This window comes from Hakea prostrata, chromosome 3, assembly GCF_041222555.1.
Source record: "Hakea prostrata isolate BN-2017 chromosome 3, UWA_Hpros_2, whole genome shotgun sequence".
In the NCBI taxonomy this organism is placed as follows: domain Eukaryota; kingdom Viridiplantae; phylum Streptophyta; class Magnoliopsida; order Proteales; family Proteaceae; genus Hakea; species Hakea prostrata.
Genome location: NC_142602.1, coordinates 59,386,854 through 59,403,254, shown reverse-complemented (window position 1 = coordinate 59,403,254; position 16,401 = coordinate 59,386,854). Strand labels below are relative to the sequence as shown.

General features: G+C 40.8%; 1 protein-coding gene across 13 annotated transcripts in view; it reads left to right on the top strand.

Moving 5' to 3' along the window:
* The first annotated feature begins 3,562 nt into the window (after positions 1-3,562).
* Positions 3,563-16,401, top strand: part of LOC149022627 (uncharacterized) — a 34,108-nt gene continuing 21,269 nt past the window's right edge. For 7 of the 13 annotated variants that reach the window (XR_016172444.1, XR_016172443.1, XR_016172440.1 and 4 more), the window contains exons 1-6: positions 3,563-3,872; positions 4,356-4,687; positions 4,791-5,006; positions 5,147-9,298; positions 9,499-9,686; positions 9,790-9,974. Coding sequence is in view for 4 of the 13 variants with exons in the window: in XM_089150638.1 (XP_089006764.1) it covers positions 4,481-4,687; positions 4,791-5,006; positions 5,147-9,298; positions 9,499-9,686; positions 9,790-9,871 (4,845 nt within the window). In the remaining 9 variants the exon portion in view is untranslated. Of the gene's footprint in view, positions 3,873-4,355; positions 4,688-4,790; positions 5,007-5,146; positions 9,299-9,498; positions 9,687-9,789; positions 14,816-16,401 lie in introns of those variants that run through there. The other 6 variants (XR_016172447.1, XR_016172446.1, XM_089150638.1 and 3 more) reach the window with 6 other exon arrangements.

Here is a 16,401-nt window from a genome sequence, read left to right as displayed (position 1 = left end):
TCATGAGAGTTACCCAAGGGTTTCCTCCCAAAATCACCCTACTTTTGGTTTTCCATGGTAAAAAGGAAAATTAGGGATCAACTCCTCAATCATTGGGATAGAAGGAAAGATTGTGACACTGGTGTGAGACCTTTCCCACAATCACCAAGATCAGTAGAACATTAATAAGGGAGTGATCAAGATCTTAGGTAAAGTCAAATTCAAGAATCATTGCCATATAGCTTTAAGAACATAGAGTGAATTGGGGAATTCACTATAAGGCTAATAGAATTAGAGAAGAGGCCATTACAGCAGTGTACTACCTTTCTCATAATCAAGTAATTAGGAGTATAGAAGAAAGAATAAATCAAAGAATAAACGAATCGATTACTAACCTTTTAGAAGAATAACTGATGAAGAAACTCGAACGGATGCTTGAGGATCTTCCTTGACTTTGGAGGATAGGTTCTAGGGTTCTTCGCATATTTAAAGTTTAGACCCCCTTCTTAGTAACCGGGTCTCGATGTCACCAAGATCGTGCCTCCCGTCAAACAATTGGGGTGTCTTTGGTTTAGTCTTGGCCTATAACCTAGTTGGCTTGAGTAAGTAAGTTCGAGGGGTATCTACACCTAGTCCCTTAAGGCCATCAGGCTTGAGAGTTGATGACCCAACACTCATTACATAGGCCATCAAGCTTGAGAGCGGCTGACCCAACACTCGTTACATAGGCCATCTAGAAAGCTTAAGAGGCAAGACATTGCATGGACTAGAACTGCGAGCATTCAAGAAATAAGTGAATTAATGTGCTTATAAAGGTAAAATGTCTAAGAAGGTCAATATTGCTTAGATCTTGAGTTCTTGGTATTATTTGGTACATAGATTAGTCTTATCTGAGGGTGAACTAGTAGGCTGAAGATAAGAGGAGACTTCTTGATTAAATTGTTTGCCTAGAGCTAGACTCAAGAGAGGGGGTGTAAAGAGCTTAAGTGTGGGGGTGTCTATATTCCCTTTAATCTTTAATGGATTGTCTTTGTCTTGGAATCTATTTACTCTTACTATTGCCAGAATAATTAGAATAACACTTAAGAATTTTGTGTGTATATTCTCTGCAAATACTCACGAGACACAACTCGTCCACTAGGGTAACCTAGGGGTTTAAAAGCTTGTTGCACATGCTAAGTACAACCGTGATCCCTACAAAAGTGAGTTAGGTATTTATTTATTTTCAATATTGCTTTTATTGTTTCATTTTGCTCGAGGACTAGCAAACACTTAAGTGTGGGGGTATTCGATAAGCATGCATTTATCATTATTTATTTGATTTAATTTCTCATACTTATTTAATTAAAAAAGAGCTAATTGATTATTTTTGTATATTTTTCAAAAATAAGGTGATTTTGGTTATTAGAGATAATGTGGAGTAAAGTTGGTAAATATATTAGATATTGATGGATTTTGAATTGCGGGATTCAATCTTGCTGCCCAAGAGAGCATCTCTTAGCCAAATAGGAAACAGGTGGAGGTCTAAGGAATAGAATTGGTAATAAATCTGAAAATCGTGTAAACAGAGCCACCTTCAGTATTTGGGCATATCTCTCTCGTATGAGATTTGATTGTGGTGATTCAAGATTCTATGGAACGTTATCGAAAATATCTACAACTTTATAGTTTTGAGTTTTTCCAAAATCATAACAAATAAAGGTCGAACTGACATGTAAATAGAGGGAATTCATTATGTGCTGGATACATAAAAGAGAAGTCAGCCACATAGAACAGGAGAAGATGGTGAACACGGATCTTGGCTCTCATCTCTCTCATTGCTCAAGAAGAAGACTACACTATGTTTCATCTTTGTTTGTCTTATGAACTTTGTGATAATGAGTAGCTAGTTCCTTTTATTTTGGGATGTAGATGAACCATGATTATTTTATTAATTTGATTGTTATATATCTTTTAGTTGATTGTGTTTGAGTCTGGCCAAAGATGTTCTATAGCTCAGCAAACTAAGCATGCTAAGTTTCGGCGAAGGACCATAGTTTTGCGAAGATAAGGCATATCTAGGAAGACCATCCCTAATTTGCTTTGAAGTGTAGAATTATATCGGTTAGTAAAAAGCATTGGGGATTTGAAATCCCAAAGATATTCACGCATTCATAGTTAGAGTTTTTGCATTAATCAATATATTTAATTTAAATTTAGTGTTGTTGAATTCAATCTTAGTAACTTAGCCTTTTAGTTCCCTATAGTTCGACCCTATACTTTCTGCTAACTAGATTAATATAGGATTTTGTTTTTGATTGGTTAGCGACACAATCATAAACCTTGTAGACAGACGAATTCGTAAATGAGGAAGTAAAGCATGAAATTGAAATACAAAGGATTTTAAATGGACAAAGGCGTTGGGTCTTGTACAGTTAGGATGCGTTTGGATCAACAATCGAGACCGAGCGACACTTCATAATTCAATCCGATGGATAAGGTTGATCAAATCGAGCGATTACAAAGAGCTGTCGATTTGAACTTTGAGGTAATGATGATTGCAACTGACAAAAGCCATGTGGCGTCATTGGCGCGAAATACTAGGAGTACAGGTGGCTCAAGAAGTACCGTTGCGTAGAGAGTAATAAATGCAATGTTTGACATTCGGGAGGGCGTTTGACCTTTTGCATACCCTGTCTTGAATGATTGAGATCGGCTAAAAACAAACCAAGCCCTTGGTTATCCTGAACCCTTGGCCTGGGGGCTCATGATAAGGAAAGAATTATATTGAACTGGGTTTACTTTCGGTTTGATTGTTAACTCCGATTGACTGCAACCTAACCGGGGTTGGGTCCATAAACCCGGTCAGGATCGAATTGAAGTTTGAACCGGATGATCATGTAAGAAGTAAGGAACCCAATGGTTCCGAAGATTAACATGACCCCGAAGAATTCAGGATACGTGATTGAGTCGTAACTGGTAACTACCCCTAATACAAGGTGGAGGGATTGTGCCTTTGAAGCAAACCGCCTTCATTTCCGAGAGAAGGGCAAAACTTTAATATCAAACAGCCACCAAGAAGAAGCACGAACGAATCCAATAGTTGGGAATCAAAGGTAAAATCTATATAAACAATGAACTTAGGTACAGTGAAGGTATCTGAATTGTTTCCCTCAATTCTATATTGAATTCTACAATTCATTAGAGCTCGTGATCCAGTTTTTATTACTGACTTAGCCTTTGGAGGTGGCTTATTGATCCCACTGTCGGGCCACATCTAACACTGTTTTGCAAGTCAATTCCCAAGGATCTAAAAGTTGAGTAGATTTTGGACGCATCACTATCTTAGTATAAACATTCAAATCCATTTATGGAGTATATATATTTTTGTAATATATTTATGTATTTACGTATATATGTATCAGTTCTAAAAAAAAAAATAATTAAAGAGGGGAAAACCAATATTTTGTTAATTTTTAAGTTTTCCATACGGTCGTATTGCTCCGTTAGGACCAAACCGAGTGGGAAATAACGTCTAGTGTAGTTCGCCGTTAGGGTATAATAACGGAAATCCTCTCATCTGAGAGTTACAAAACCAGCCCTATAAATTTCTGCTTTTCTCCCATTATTTCTCCCATAGCTCCTCTTCTTCTCGCTAGTGAAAACCGAAACGTCGTCTTCGTTGCAGGTTTCGAACTTCTCGTCTTTGCTTCTACATTTCTTGAATCGTTGTTCCAGTCTTGCTGACGTTTCCCATCGTAAGAACTCTAGACCTGTAATAGTAGAATGTTTCGAGTCCTCGTTACTGTTTCCATCGTCAGAACCCTAGACCTCTGATTCTTCGACAGTATGTCTGGTTTTGGGGTTTAACTTATCTGATTAATTCACATTTAACTGGTTGAGCATATTTACAGGTATGATTCTTACGTTTACAGCTTAAATTTATATAGATGTAATATTTTTGCAGATCAGTGTTAGCGCGGTGTCCATCTAGTCTACTGAGGAAAATGAGTTTATCAATATTGTAGCCTGCCTTTTTGTTTTTTTCTCCTTGTTTTTTCTTTTAGGGTTTCAACTGATCAACTTCAGGTAAAAATCCGGAGTGCTGTCGTCGATAGAATTCGATCTGTTTTGGAAAAGCTCGTCATTGCATGTTGTTTGATTATGCTTATGTGATACGTTACTGTATATTATCGGTTTTTTCTTGGATTTTTGATCAACGTTGAGGTTCAATTCTTCCCCGGTTCCATGTGTAGAATCTCAGATGCTAGTTGTGCCATGAGAAAGAACGTAATTATTTTATTGTTTTTTGAACTGTCTGCCATTGTTGTTTCTTTTACTAAGTTTAGTAATTGGTAATTTCAGAATTTGGTAATAATCTGTGTCGTTTTCAACAGCGAGCATAGAAAAGTTAGGGGTAGTTGGTGATTCTTCCGAGTTCTTTAGAGGATTGTACGGTCACTCATCTAGTCTGTATAATCTGATGTGCAAAGGGAGGTAAACGGAGACGCCCTCAATCAACATGGGATTTGATAATGAGTGTATTCTGAACATTCAGTCTCTTGCTGGTGAATACTTCTGTCCTGTTTGTCGCTTGCTTGTCTACCCAAATGAAGCTATACAGTCACAGTGTACTCATTTGTACTGCAAGCCTTGCTTAACATATGTTGTAAGCACTACCCGTGCCTGTCCTTATGATGGATACCTGGTTACTGAAGCGGATTCAAAGGTTCTTACCCTCCTGATATTTTACTGTGTCAAACTGTTAATGCTTTCTTATGTGTCATGTCATTTATTGAAGTCTAAATGTTTTTTTCACTCATCTCTTGCAGCCTCTTGTGGAATCAAACAAAGCTCTTGCGGAAACCATTGGTAAAATAGTTGTTCACTGTCTTTATCACAGGAGTGGATGTACATGGCAGGGTCCATTATCTGAATGCACATCACATTGTGCTGGATGTGCCTTTGGCAATTCCCCGGTTGTATGTAATAGGTGTGGTACCCAAATTGTTCATCGACAAGTGCAAGAACATGCACAAAACTGCCCGGTGAGTGTGAGAAAGCTTCCTCTTTTCCCCCTGTATTGTCTATGTGTGCGGGAAGGCTTCCTCTTCTGTATTATATTTCTTGGTGGGTGGTCCTTGTACAATAACAATAACAAGATGGTTATATATTGGTCCAATAACAGGGTGTGCAGCCTCAAGCACAGCAAGCAGAGGGTGCTCAGGATACAACCTCCACACAAGGCGCTGTAACTGCAACTGCAGCTGCAACTGGTATCGACCAGAATCAGGTTGCTGCTCCAGCAGGGGCAGCTACATCTCAAGCCCAGGCTGGCCAGTCTTCCCAGATCACTGCTGCTTCTGTGTCCGGGCAAGATCAAAACCAAGCTGTTGCCGGCGCTCAACCTCAAGCTGTAGCTCAGCCTATGCCAACTCCAGAACAGTGGTATCAGCAGCAACAATACCAACAATATTATCAGCAATACCCTGGATATGATTATCAACAGCAGTATCAACATTACTATCCATATCAACAACAAGCTCAGCAGCAGTACCAGCAACAGGTACAAGCTCATCCCTCACATGTAGCAGGACAGCATCCTCCCCAGGTGTATGTCCAAACCCAGTCCCAGCCACAATCTCAGCTTCAAGCTCAGGCAACACCCCCAGTTCAAGCTCAGGCACAGATTCAACCTCAACTTCTGCCACATTCCCAATCTCAGCCTCATGCACAGGCCCAAGCTGCAGTTGCCGTGCAACCTCAAATGCAGGGCCAGGTGAACTCTCAGCCCCAGCTTCAACCAACACAACCACCTCCCCAAGGGCACCAACAGACTCAGCCTTACCTACAGCCGCATCCAGCCCAGAGTTATCCTCAGATGCAACAGTCACAGCCCCATTCTCATCCTCAACCATATCTTCTCCCCCAGCCCCAGCCCCAGCCCCAGCCTCATCTTCAGCCTCAGCCCCAGCCCCAGCCCCAGCCCCAGCCCCAGCCCCAGCCCCAGCCCCAGCCCCAGACTCAGACTCAGCCACAGCTTCCATCAGGCCATGCGGTGACAGGCCACCAGTCCTATCCACAGCCGCAACAAATGCTGCCCAGTGCCCCGCAACAAATGCTGCCCAGTGCCCCGCAACATCCTGGTTACATGCACCCTCAGCAGCAAGGTCTGCCACACCAACCACAGCATCCTGTTCAAATGCAGAGTCAGTTCCCTCATCAGCAGCCATCACAAATACGTCCAACCCAATCCCATGGCTCAATGCAACAACCAGCAATGTTACCTCAGCAAGGTCAGCATCCAAGCATTCCACCTGTGCAACAGCCACATTCTCATCCTACTCCGCCATTACATCAGCACCCTGGTATGCTTCCACCCCAACAACAACATCCAGTGCTTCAGCAGCAGTTCCATCAGCAGGCCCCGGGGCAGTCCCATCCATTTCCTGGACAGACAGCTGGTTTGGTCCACAATCAGGCTCAACAACAAGGCCCTTTAATGCAGCAGCAGCAGCACCCTGTACAGTCTCACTTGCGTCCTGTCCAGCAACATGGCAATCTTCAGATGCTGCAGAATGTTCCAGTGGGAGTACAGCCATCTCAAAATCTTGCTGGGAGGCCTATGATGCCAAATCATGGGGTGTCACAACAGCCATTTCCCCAGTCTCCTGGAGGACCTGCAGGGATGGGTTATGTGAAGCCAATGCTGCCTGGTTCAAATCAACCATCCCAACATCAAAATTACCCATCAAGGACTGGGATCCGTCCACAATCGTCTTCTGAACAACTGCTTGGTCACATCCAGCAGCCTGCATTTTCACAGTCTAGCCAGAATACCCTGTTTCCTGCTTTGCCTGCTGCACAGTCTGGGACAAACATTCCGGTAGCTGGTGTGCGAATTATGTCAAAGCCAACTTCTTTTGATAAGCCAAGTGATTCTGTGCCTGAGAAAAGTTCAAATGAGCTCGAAAATGAAGCATCAAAAGAGGGAAATGGTTCAATTGCCATATCTTCTCAAGATGTTGATTCATCTGAGATAAAAGTTCCCAAGTCTGAAAATGATTCTAAATCAGTGGTTGATGAAGAGAAGCTTGTTAATAAAGATGAAGATAAGAAGAACCAGTCTGATTTTTCTGTTCAGGAGACTCTTGGCCATTCACAGACTGGGGGAAAAGACCCCAAATCAATGTCCCAGGAAGATGTGTCAGAGGAACCTGTAAATATGCAGACAGTGAAGGAAGAAGCTGTTGAGGAGTCTTCAAAGCTTTCTCCAGGTGGGGCTAAGAGCCATGCAGATGTTCACAATGGTCCCAAGGAGAATTCCCAGTTGGAAACTAAGGAAACTTATGATGCCCCTAAAGTGGAGACTGAAGGACAGAATATCAACTTGCCAAAGAGTGGAGCTGATGAACGTGGAGCTGTACAGTCCTTTACTGCTGGTGAAAGAGGCACACAGAGTCTTCCCCACCTTGGTTTTCAGGATAGAAGCTTGCCCCAAGCCAATTTTACTCGGCCTGCTTCTAGCCAACAGCCAATGCATTATGGAGCTCTTCCTCACCAGCAAAGACCTCTTGTTCCTGATCGGATGTTACCATCAACGGTGCCTCAACATCAAATGCCTTTGCCAGGGCCACCTCCAGCTCAAATGAGGCCTCAAGGGTATGGCTCTCATTTGCATTTACCACCACAAGGACAGCCGTCTATTCATCCTGAAAATATCCAGCAACCACAGATGGAGCAGCCTCATGGTCTTTTCAATGCTGCAGGCTCCTCAGCATTATTTGGAAGGGCCCCAGCTCATCTGGGTCCTCCCCAGAAAGGTCTTGAACCTCAATCGATGGTGCTTCAAGGGTATCAGAATCAAGGTATCCAAACCCATACTGGAGGTCCCAGAATTCCTCAAGTTGAGTCCATGAGAGGACCTCCATTGGGTGGGCCTCCTGGGGCATTTGACTCGCATGGAGCTATGATGGTGAGAGGACCTCCACCTGGTATTGAAGGTCAGATGGGTCAGCTACGTCCAACTAAACCTGTTGGAGCTGAAATGCATATGAATAAGAGGCCTGGCCAGTTTGATGGCCGACAACCTGATTCAAATTTGCCTGGACCTGCTGAACGTGCTTCATTTGGACAGGCGTCTATCCAGGCTAATGTGATGAAAATGAATGGAGTCCTAGGAAAGGGTGCTTCTGCTGGTATACAGGACCCATCATTTCCCCATGGAATGCAAGATGAAAGGTTCAAATCACTGCCAGACGAGAGATATAAACGGCTGCCAGAGGAAAGCTTCAACCAGCTATCGGATGAGCGCTTCAAGCCTTTTGCAGTGGAACCAGGGAGGCGCATGGTTGAACGAAGAGAGTTTGAGGAAGATCTCAAGCAGTTCCCAAGGCCAGCTCATCTGGATGATTCTGGTCCTAAATTTGAAAGTTACTTTTCCTCATCAAGACCTCATGGTTTTGGCCTGGATGCACCCCCTAGGCCCCTTGATAGGGCACCTGTTTTTGGTCGCGAGTCTGGATCCAAATTTGATGGTGCTACTTCAAGGATGTTGCCTCCGTACCAATCTGGTGGTTCATCCACACATCCTTTGGATCCAGAGGAGAGAGCTAGGCCAGCTGGCCTTCAAGATGATAACATTGGAAGAAAGGTGGATCCTACTGGAATTCACTCTGATTTCCGTAGATCTATGTCCGAGTTAGGTCGACATCAGGTGGATGGTCTAGGTGCCCCAAGAAGTCCTGGCAGGGAATACCCTGGCATTCCCTCAAGCAGATTTGGAGGCGTTTCTGCTGGGCTTCCATTATCATCACACCTGGAGAATATCGATGACCGAGAATCACGTGCTTTTGGTGAAAGATCTAAGCCTTTCAATCTTCCTCCTGATTCAGTTGGTGGTGCATTTAGTGATAGTAGGTTTCCCATGTTGCCTGGCCATTTGCGAAGAGGTGACTCTAATGGTCCTGGGAACGTGCGAATTGGTGACCACATTGGATCTGGTGCACTGCCTGTCCATTTAAGGAGTGGTGACTTGGGTGCTTCCGACATTCTACCTGGTCATTTGCGAAACCGTGAACCTTTTGTACCAGGTGGTTTAACTCATTTGCGGGGAGGTGAACCTTTGGGTCCACGTAACTTGCATGGCCATTTGAGGATGGGTGATGCAGCTGGCTTTGGTTCTTTCCCCAGCCATCTACGTATGAGTGAGTTGTCTGGGCCTGGGAATTTGCCTTCACATCTTCGAATTGGCGAATCAATTGGGGGGCGCTTTGGTGAGCCTGCACGTGGAGGCGGCTTCCCTATCCAAGGGTTTCCGGCTGATCACGGATTTTTTCCTGTAAGTGTCATATTCGGTTATTAATATCTTTGTTTGCGTTAGAGCTTTCATTTGTTGGTTTGGTTTGTTTGTTTGGGTTTGGGATGGAGATTCTTAAGAACATGAAATGCTGCAAGAATGTGTATATGGTTTACATTTTCATTTTCATTTTATGGCTAAGCTGTCTTCTCTCACTCCTGTTCATATTCTCAACTCTTCAGGGTGACATGGAGTCCTTTGACAACTCAAGAAAGAGGAAGACTGGAAGCATCGGATGGTGCCGTATTTGTAAAGTTGATTGTGAAACAGTGGAAGGTCTGGAGTTACATTCCCAAACAAGAGAGCACCAAAAGATGGCCATGGATATGGTGCTAAGCATCAAGCAGGAAAATGCAAAGAAACAGAAATTGTAGGTTATATCTGCAATAGTAGTGAATATTTCTACAATTCCCCTTGTACCCTCATTGCGAGGAATAACATCCTTGTTTTACTCTTTTTGCTGTGATTTGTAGAGCTTCAGACGACCATGCAGTTGAAGATGCAAGCAACAAGTCCAGGAAGGCCAATTTTGATGGACGTGGTAATAGGCATTAAGGCAGACGATGCTACTGCAATTTTGATCAAAGTGTGGAACTATAGATTGCTTGCTGGAAGTCAACTTTTTTTTCTTCAGTAATTTTGCGTTGGAGACACGTAGGTGATTAATTCTTCTATATCTGCTTTTTTGGCTTTTGGGGTGGTCATGTTAGTTTCGTTGTTTCAGGTTGCTGCCTAGTTTAACGGAGATGGTTCTTTGGAACTGAAGTTTCTGTGGCAAGTTAAGTTTGTCTATAATTGTGTCTTCTTTATCTTGCAAGGGAACAGTTTATACCAACATTATCCTTATTTTGAGCTATGGTTCGACTATAAGTTATTATGTGTTTAAATGAATCTGTCTAGACTTTAATTAAGTGGAACTAAATGACTGCCGGAGCCTTGATATTTATTATGCGTTCATGGTTCTTAAGTCTTTTCCTGGCATGTTCTTAGCTCTAATTGGAGGCCTAGTTATTTAAGTACTTACTCTGGTTCATTGGGTTTTATCTAAGTTTGGTCACTTCATTCTTGTCTTTGTTTCTACTGTTTGACCTGATGTAGAATTTGAAAACAGAATGGTTTCTGGTACAAACATTTGTTTGACTTGGAGGTCCCCCCGGGTCTTTACTCTGGTGGATGTTCTTGTTTGGAGTCTTTGGTTGAGTTTGTTTTACTCATGATATCCAACGCAAACCCTTTTCAGTTTACCTGGCTATTGCCTACTTCCTCTAGGTAGATCTGGGGTGCTATTGCGTCCCAATTACTAGTGCATAAAGTATTTTTGAGTTGTCATACACGTTGATGCTGCCATTGCTGAAAGTTGGATAACATTGTGGGATGTGTCTGATTCTTCATTTGGGTTATAATATGCACAAAATGGCTATGAACATGAGAAGCACTAGGATATTTGCATGGAGACCCATTTGGTTAAATTAATAGCGATTTGGTGGAAGTGGTGCTTCTGTAGTTTTTTTCTTTTTCTTTTTCCAGTGTCCATTATTCAAAAGCTAGGGCAGTTTTGATGCTGACATTAATGAATTGTCCTTTTCCTATCCAACCAGCTTCTGAATATGGGTTTTTTATGAGACAAAAAATGTGCTGTTTATGTGCTGTTAACGGATTTCAGTAATTAATTGCAACATCTTAATGGTATTAAATAGTGATGAGTTGCTAGCTGAGTGAATGAGGTAGTAGCATCCCAAATAGTATTTGCATTAATTTCAAGTCAGTATATTTTATCTAATGTAGTTGACTACATATAGAAAATATAATAAATTCTTTTAAGCATTGAATGAAGAATCATTACTGAATAATCTAGGGCAACTGGAGATGGTGAATAGCTATTGTTTGAGCAAAAGGAACAAGTAAGATGGGCTTGGGGAGCTTTATTGTTGGAACATTTTTATATAAACATTTACGGTGTAACGTTCTTCTAGTTGTTTCCTACATATATTGTTCTGCTTTGTTGTTGAATCTTTTCCTAGTACCACTAACGTTCTCAAGTGGTGAGATTGGATGAAATTTAATTTGCTCATGCACTCGCATCATCTTCTATCTCGGGTCTGAGTCTATAGGGTTGAATATGTGGGTTTCCATTGGGCGGCTGCAGCAAGATAGCAGCTTGTTTGTAGTCATATTTTCTTCTCTTTCTTTTGTTTTTATTTTGTGGTTCAACCACTGGTTATTAGCAGGCCTGCTTTGTTTTATTACCTTCTTTTTCTTTATATATATATATATATATTTATTTTTTTTGAAATTCAAGCTCTCTTAGTTTTAGTTTGTTCTGGTTTTTTGTTTTTGGTTTTGGTTTTGTTAACTTGGAGGAGCCCAATTTTGCATTGAACATGGGTCGTATGGTTTTGGATCTTGTCCATAGATTGCTGTTGTTTCGAAAAGAATCTTTGGTTTGCTAGTGTTGATGGAAAGGTGTTTGTATAATAGAAACCAGTCTTCTCTAGAGTTCCTCTAAGAAATCAGTTTAACATTCTGAGGTTTCCCACGAGGTAACCATTGCTTGTGGAAGACCTTGCACATCGAGAAAGCCACTTTGTTGTTTCTATTGGGGAGCTAGGGAATTAAATTTGTGGTGAAAGAACACTGAGCTGCAGGAGGAACCAGTTCAAGCTTTTCAGGATAAAGCCGAAGCTGTCTCCATTGAGGTCGAGGTGGTGAGGATTTGTAGATTGCAAAGGCAGGATGGGGAGGGGGCACACTGGAAAGTTTTGGATGGGTGACATCCCAGGATTTTGAAGAGTGAAATAAAGGTGATTGTCATGATCCGGGAGCTTTGTTATCAAAGCGTCGCCAGAGCTGGTGACGCATTGGTGACATGGGGTTTTATCGGAATTAAGGCGATGGTCCGCCTTATGGTCATGCAAAAAAGATTCTGATTCCACGTCTTATTCTCTAGCGTGTCACTTTTGCATTGGCTAGATTTCAAATTTCTTTTATTTATTAAATAACTGAAATATATTTTACGAAACCACACATTATTGGTTATATGCTTCGTTACCATGTACTGAGAAGCATGGGATCATTTTAAGATTAGAGGGTAAGTTTATTTACTATTATTAGTTTGACATCATAGAGGTAAGTATATTTACTATTATTTTCATATATCTATAAATCATTATCACACGTTGTTATGCAATACAGCTATTATATTATGATGAGATGAACTAATATGCTTTTTTTAAATGATAAATGATAATCTTGCATTATTTTGTCTCCTTAATATTTGTTTATCTTATAAGCAGATCTATATAAGTTTTAGTACAGTATTTGTGCCACATAAAACAGTCGTATTAAAAAATATACATTTAAAATGCTTTGTTCGCCATGGCACTTAGGGAGGCCCCCAGTCTTGCATTATTATGACTCTTTAATACTTTTTTAGCTTACAAGCAGATATGTATACACACATACAAAAAATTTAGTATGCTACTTGTGCCACATAAAGTGGTCGAATTAGAAAAATGCTCAACATGATTTGTTTGGAGTGCTGTTTAGGAAGCCCCTAAATGTGATGGTTGCCTTGCTGCCTTGATCTTGATTACTATCGACAGGAGAAGATGTTGGAAAAGGTCTGATGATGTTGATGCGGGACAAGTCAGCTGAGTCCACTGAACTGGTGGCATAGTACAGAAATTGATGCCTTCCCAGTTACATTGGGTTGTAACTCTGTTGTTTTACTTGGAGAGTTACCGTTTCTTGGTTGTAAGACCTTGCTTGACTTACTACAGGGCGCTGTAGGAGATTGAAGTGGAACTCATGGTCAGAGTCTGAGGATAGAGATTTTAAAATACCAGGGGATTACGAGAGGTAGATGATTGCCTTTCCAAGGGTGAGTCAGAAAAAAAGTTTCAAGTAAGGGTGGAGTAGGAAAGCAAACATAGGGCTAAGTAAAGGTGAAAAGTGGTACTGATTCATCTTGCTCTACATTCATGTACTTTCACAAGGCATCATTGGAAAAATCCCAGTTTTGCAGGTTACAACAATAAATCTGAAACTGAAGGTACTTTATAAATTACCTGGTGTTGATTAATTTCGACAGTAGTTCTGAAATTGTGACGGTGACAAGTAATTTGGTAGTTTTTGCCAATTTTAATTAGTTTCAACCATCTCAGTTTTGGTAGTTTCTACCTACTTTAACCAGTTTTCCCAGCCGGTCATATGTTGAGTTCTACCCTGAGTACCAGTTTTTTTTCCAGTTTCAACTTACATTTTCTGGCTGGTTGAATGTTGGTCGACATGATGATGCATCCTTGCAAGGCATTTTTATATGGTGTCATCGGCAACGACAATAAATTCAGCCTTATTTGAGCTTAATAGGCTTGCTATGAGGACCCAAACAAAATAAAGCTGGGGAAGATGATGTCTAAACAAGAAGGGAAAGAATGGGGAAAACAGGGAGTAGAAATGAGAAGAGAAATGAAAAGTGGAAAATAAGAACAGAAATTTAGGATGAAGCTTAGAGGAAAGAGTGCATTTCAGAAAATCAGGAGAATCTTAGTGAAATGGGGGGTGTATTATGTGGATCCTATGCCTCCAATAAACTATCCAAGGTCATACTTATATAATGTAGACAAGAAGATAGGCGTTTATACTCAATCTGGAAAGGGATATACATTGGTACATCCTTTTATGTTTATGAGCTTTTACCAATTTTAATCAATTTCAACCGTTCTGGTTTTGGTAGTTTCCACTTACTACAGTTTTCCCAGCCAATCATATATCAAGTTCTACCCGAAGTATCAGTTCTCTTCCAGTTTCAACTGACTTACATTTTAATTCCTTATTTCAGCCTAATAGGGTTTGCTACAAGGATCCAAACAAAATAAAGCTGGGAAAGATGATGTCTAAACAAGAAGGGAATGATGAGATGGGGAAAACGGGGAGTAGAAATGAGAAGAGAAATTAAAAAAAAAAGGAAAATAAGAACAGAAATTTAGGATGAAGCTAGGAGGAAAGAGCGTATTTCAGAAAATCAGGACAATCTTAGTGAAATGGGGGTGTGTATTACGTGGATCCTATCCCTCCAATAGACTATCCAAGGTGATATTTGTATAATGTAGAAAAAGAGGATAGGTGTTTGTTCCTTAATCTGGAACAGGAGGTATATTTATATCTTGTTTCTTTACATTTCCTGTAAGAACTATTCATATTCCTTAGTCTCACATTTTGGTTTAAACTTTTGGAATGCTATTCTTTTGAAGTGAACAAAGCGATGCATTATTTAGTTTTGTGAGCGAAAAATCCTCGAAAGGTGGGCTTGACTAAAAGAGGGAGAACTGTCTAGATGGCTTAGAGTTCCAGATATAATATGTTGACTCACGCCTCTCCAAATACCTAACAGGTCAAACTTGGTCCTATCAGTCTTATTGACTTGAAAGAATAAAATTAGAACTTAGAAGTCACAAACTTTATCTAACCTAAAGCTGTCTATAACCCCCCCCCCCCCCCCCCCCCCCCCAAAAAAAAAAAAAAAAAGGGGTTGGGGAAATCAGCTAAAGTAAGGAAGTAAAGTAGGAAATAAATGGATGTTTAAGAACATTAAATGAAGGAATGCATATTAAATGAACGTTGAAGAACATTAAACGGAAGGGAATGTATATTTTGGGAAAACAAGGGAGAAATGACAGAAAATTCAGTAGGACTAATGAGAATCAATGAAACAGCAAGGCTGGGAGATAATGAACATAGATTAAAGTTCAAGGTCTTAGCTCAGAGAAAGATTCTGTATGGTGTACTATTCTTTATCTAAACAACAAAAGCAGTGTTCCCTCATGCTGGAACTTATTTGGTATCTGCATTGAGGCCCAACTACTTGTCTTGGATCCTTACTTAAGCTGGGTTTGTGGCATTCACAAACCTTGGTTCTGGTTGCGATATGGATCAACCTTTGTCCACGAGATGTCTTCTATTAATTCTGTTCTGAACTTCAAGCCCCCTTGATCGGCAATTCTACCATTTGGCCCAAGTATGGCCTTCTAGTATGGGTCCCATGTGAAGTGTGGTAAGTATGGGAAAGGTAGAATATGTGGGCTTTAATGTTTTCCACAAAGCACCACCATGTGGGTGCCACATCAGCAGACAAGTTCCTTAATTTATGGAAGTTTTTCTGCTTATTCTCCCACTTAGTTCCTTAAACTTTGGAATTTCACTGGAAATATTACACTTTACTGACCCCCTTTTGTCCATTGCATTTTATTCCTTCCATCAAACAGTCTCTTTGTAACTTCTAGTGTTATCGTTTTCATTATTAAAACCACCGTGGGCTTTTTGTTTTCTTCTTGCATTATCAATACCCAGCTTATTTGCATCCACGTACTGCTTTTCAGAATAGGTTCAACGAAATATATCTGGTATTCTTTGACTCTTGTTCATGGGTGGTTTCCCGGTAAAATCTTCTGAAGCCTGCCGTTGCAAGACCACCATTGCAATTGCTGGTGTTGCAATATTCATTTATATTGCGTCACACCAAACAGATGTGGTATATGATCTGATTACGCGACAGAAGGATAGTGCTTATCAACTTCAACTTGTATTTTTGTTGATTTATGAACTAACTTGTTGGGGAGAATGCTTGTCCTAATCGTGAAACCTGCATAGGGGCTTGGGTTTTAAAGGGGAAAAAAAGGAAGGGGGGGGGGGAAGGTGTTAGGAAATATTGTTGGTATAGAGAAATCAGAAACATAGAATGGTAGTATCTTAACTGAAAGATAAACGGTACATTCTATAAAAAATGGTAGTTCAACATAGAACTTTCAAATGCTGGTTTTTAATTGATTTGTCTTACTTCTCTCTGAATCAACAATGTTAAGATAAACGTTTTTTGCTTCATGCATGTAAATCCTTTTATCTGTTGGACACTCTTTTCAAGGTTCTTATTATGGAAAATGATGGTATTACCAGAGTTAAACCATAGCCTTACGTCAGTGGAACAATGTTAGCCATGTCCTGATTATGAGAACAATGGTAAGATTAGAGTTGAACCATAGCTTTATGCTGTTATTGATTCATTTGCTATCCGAGGAGTCGGCCTTTTA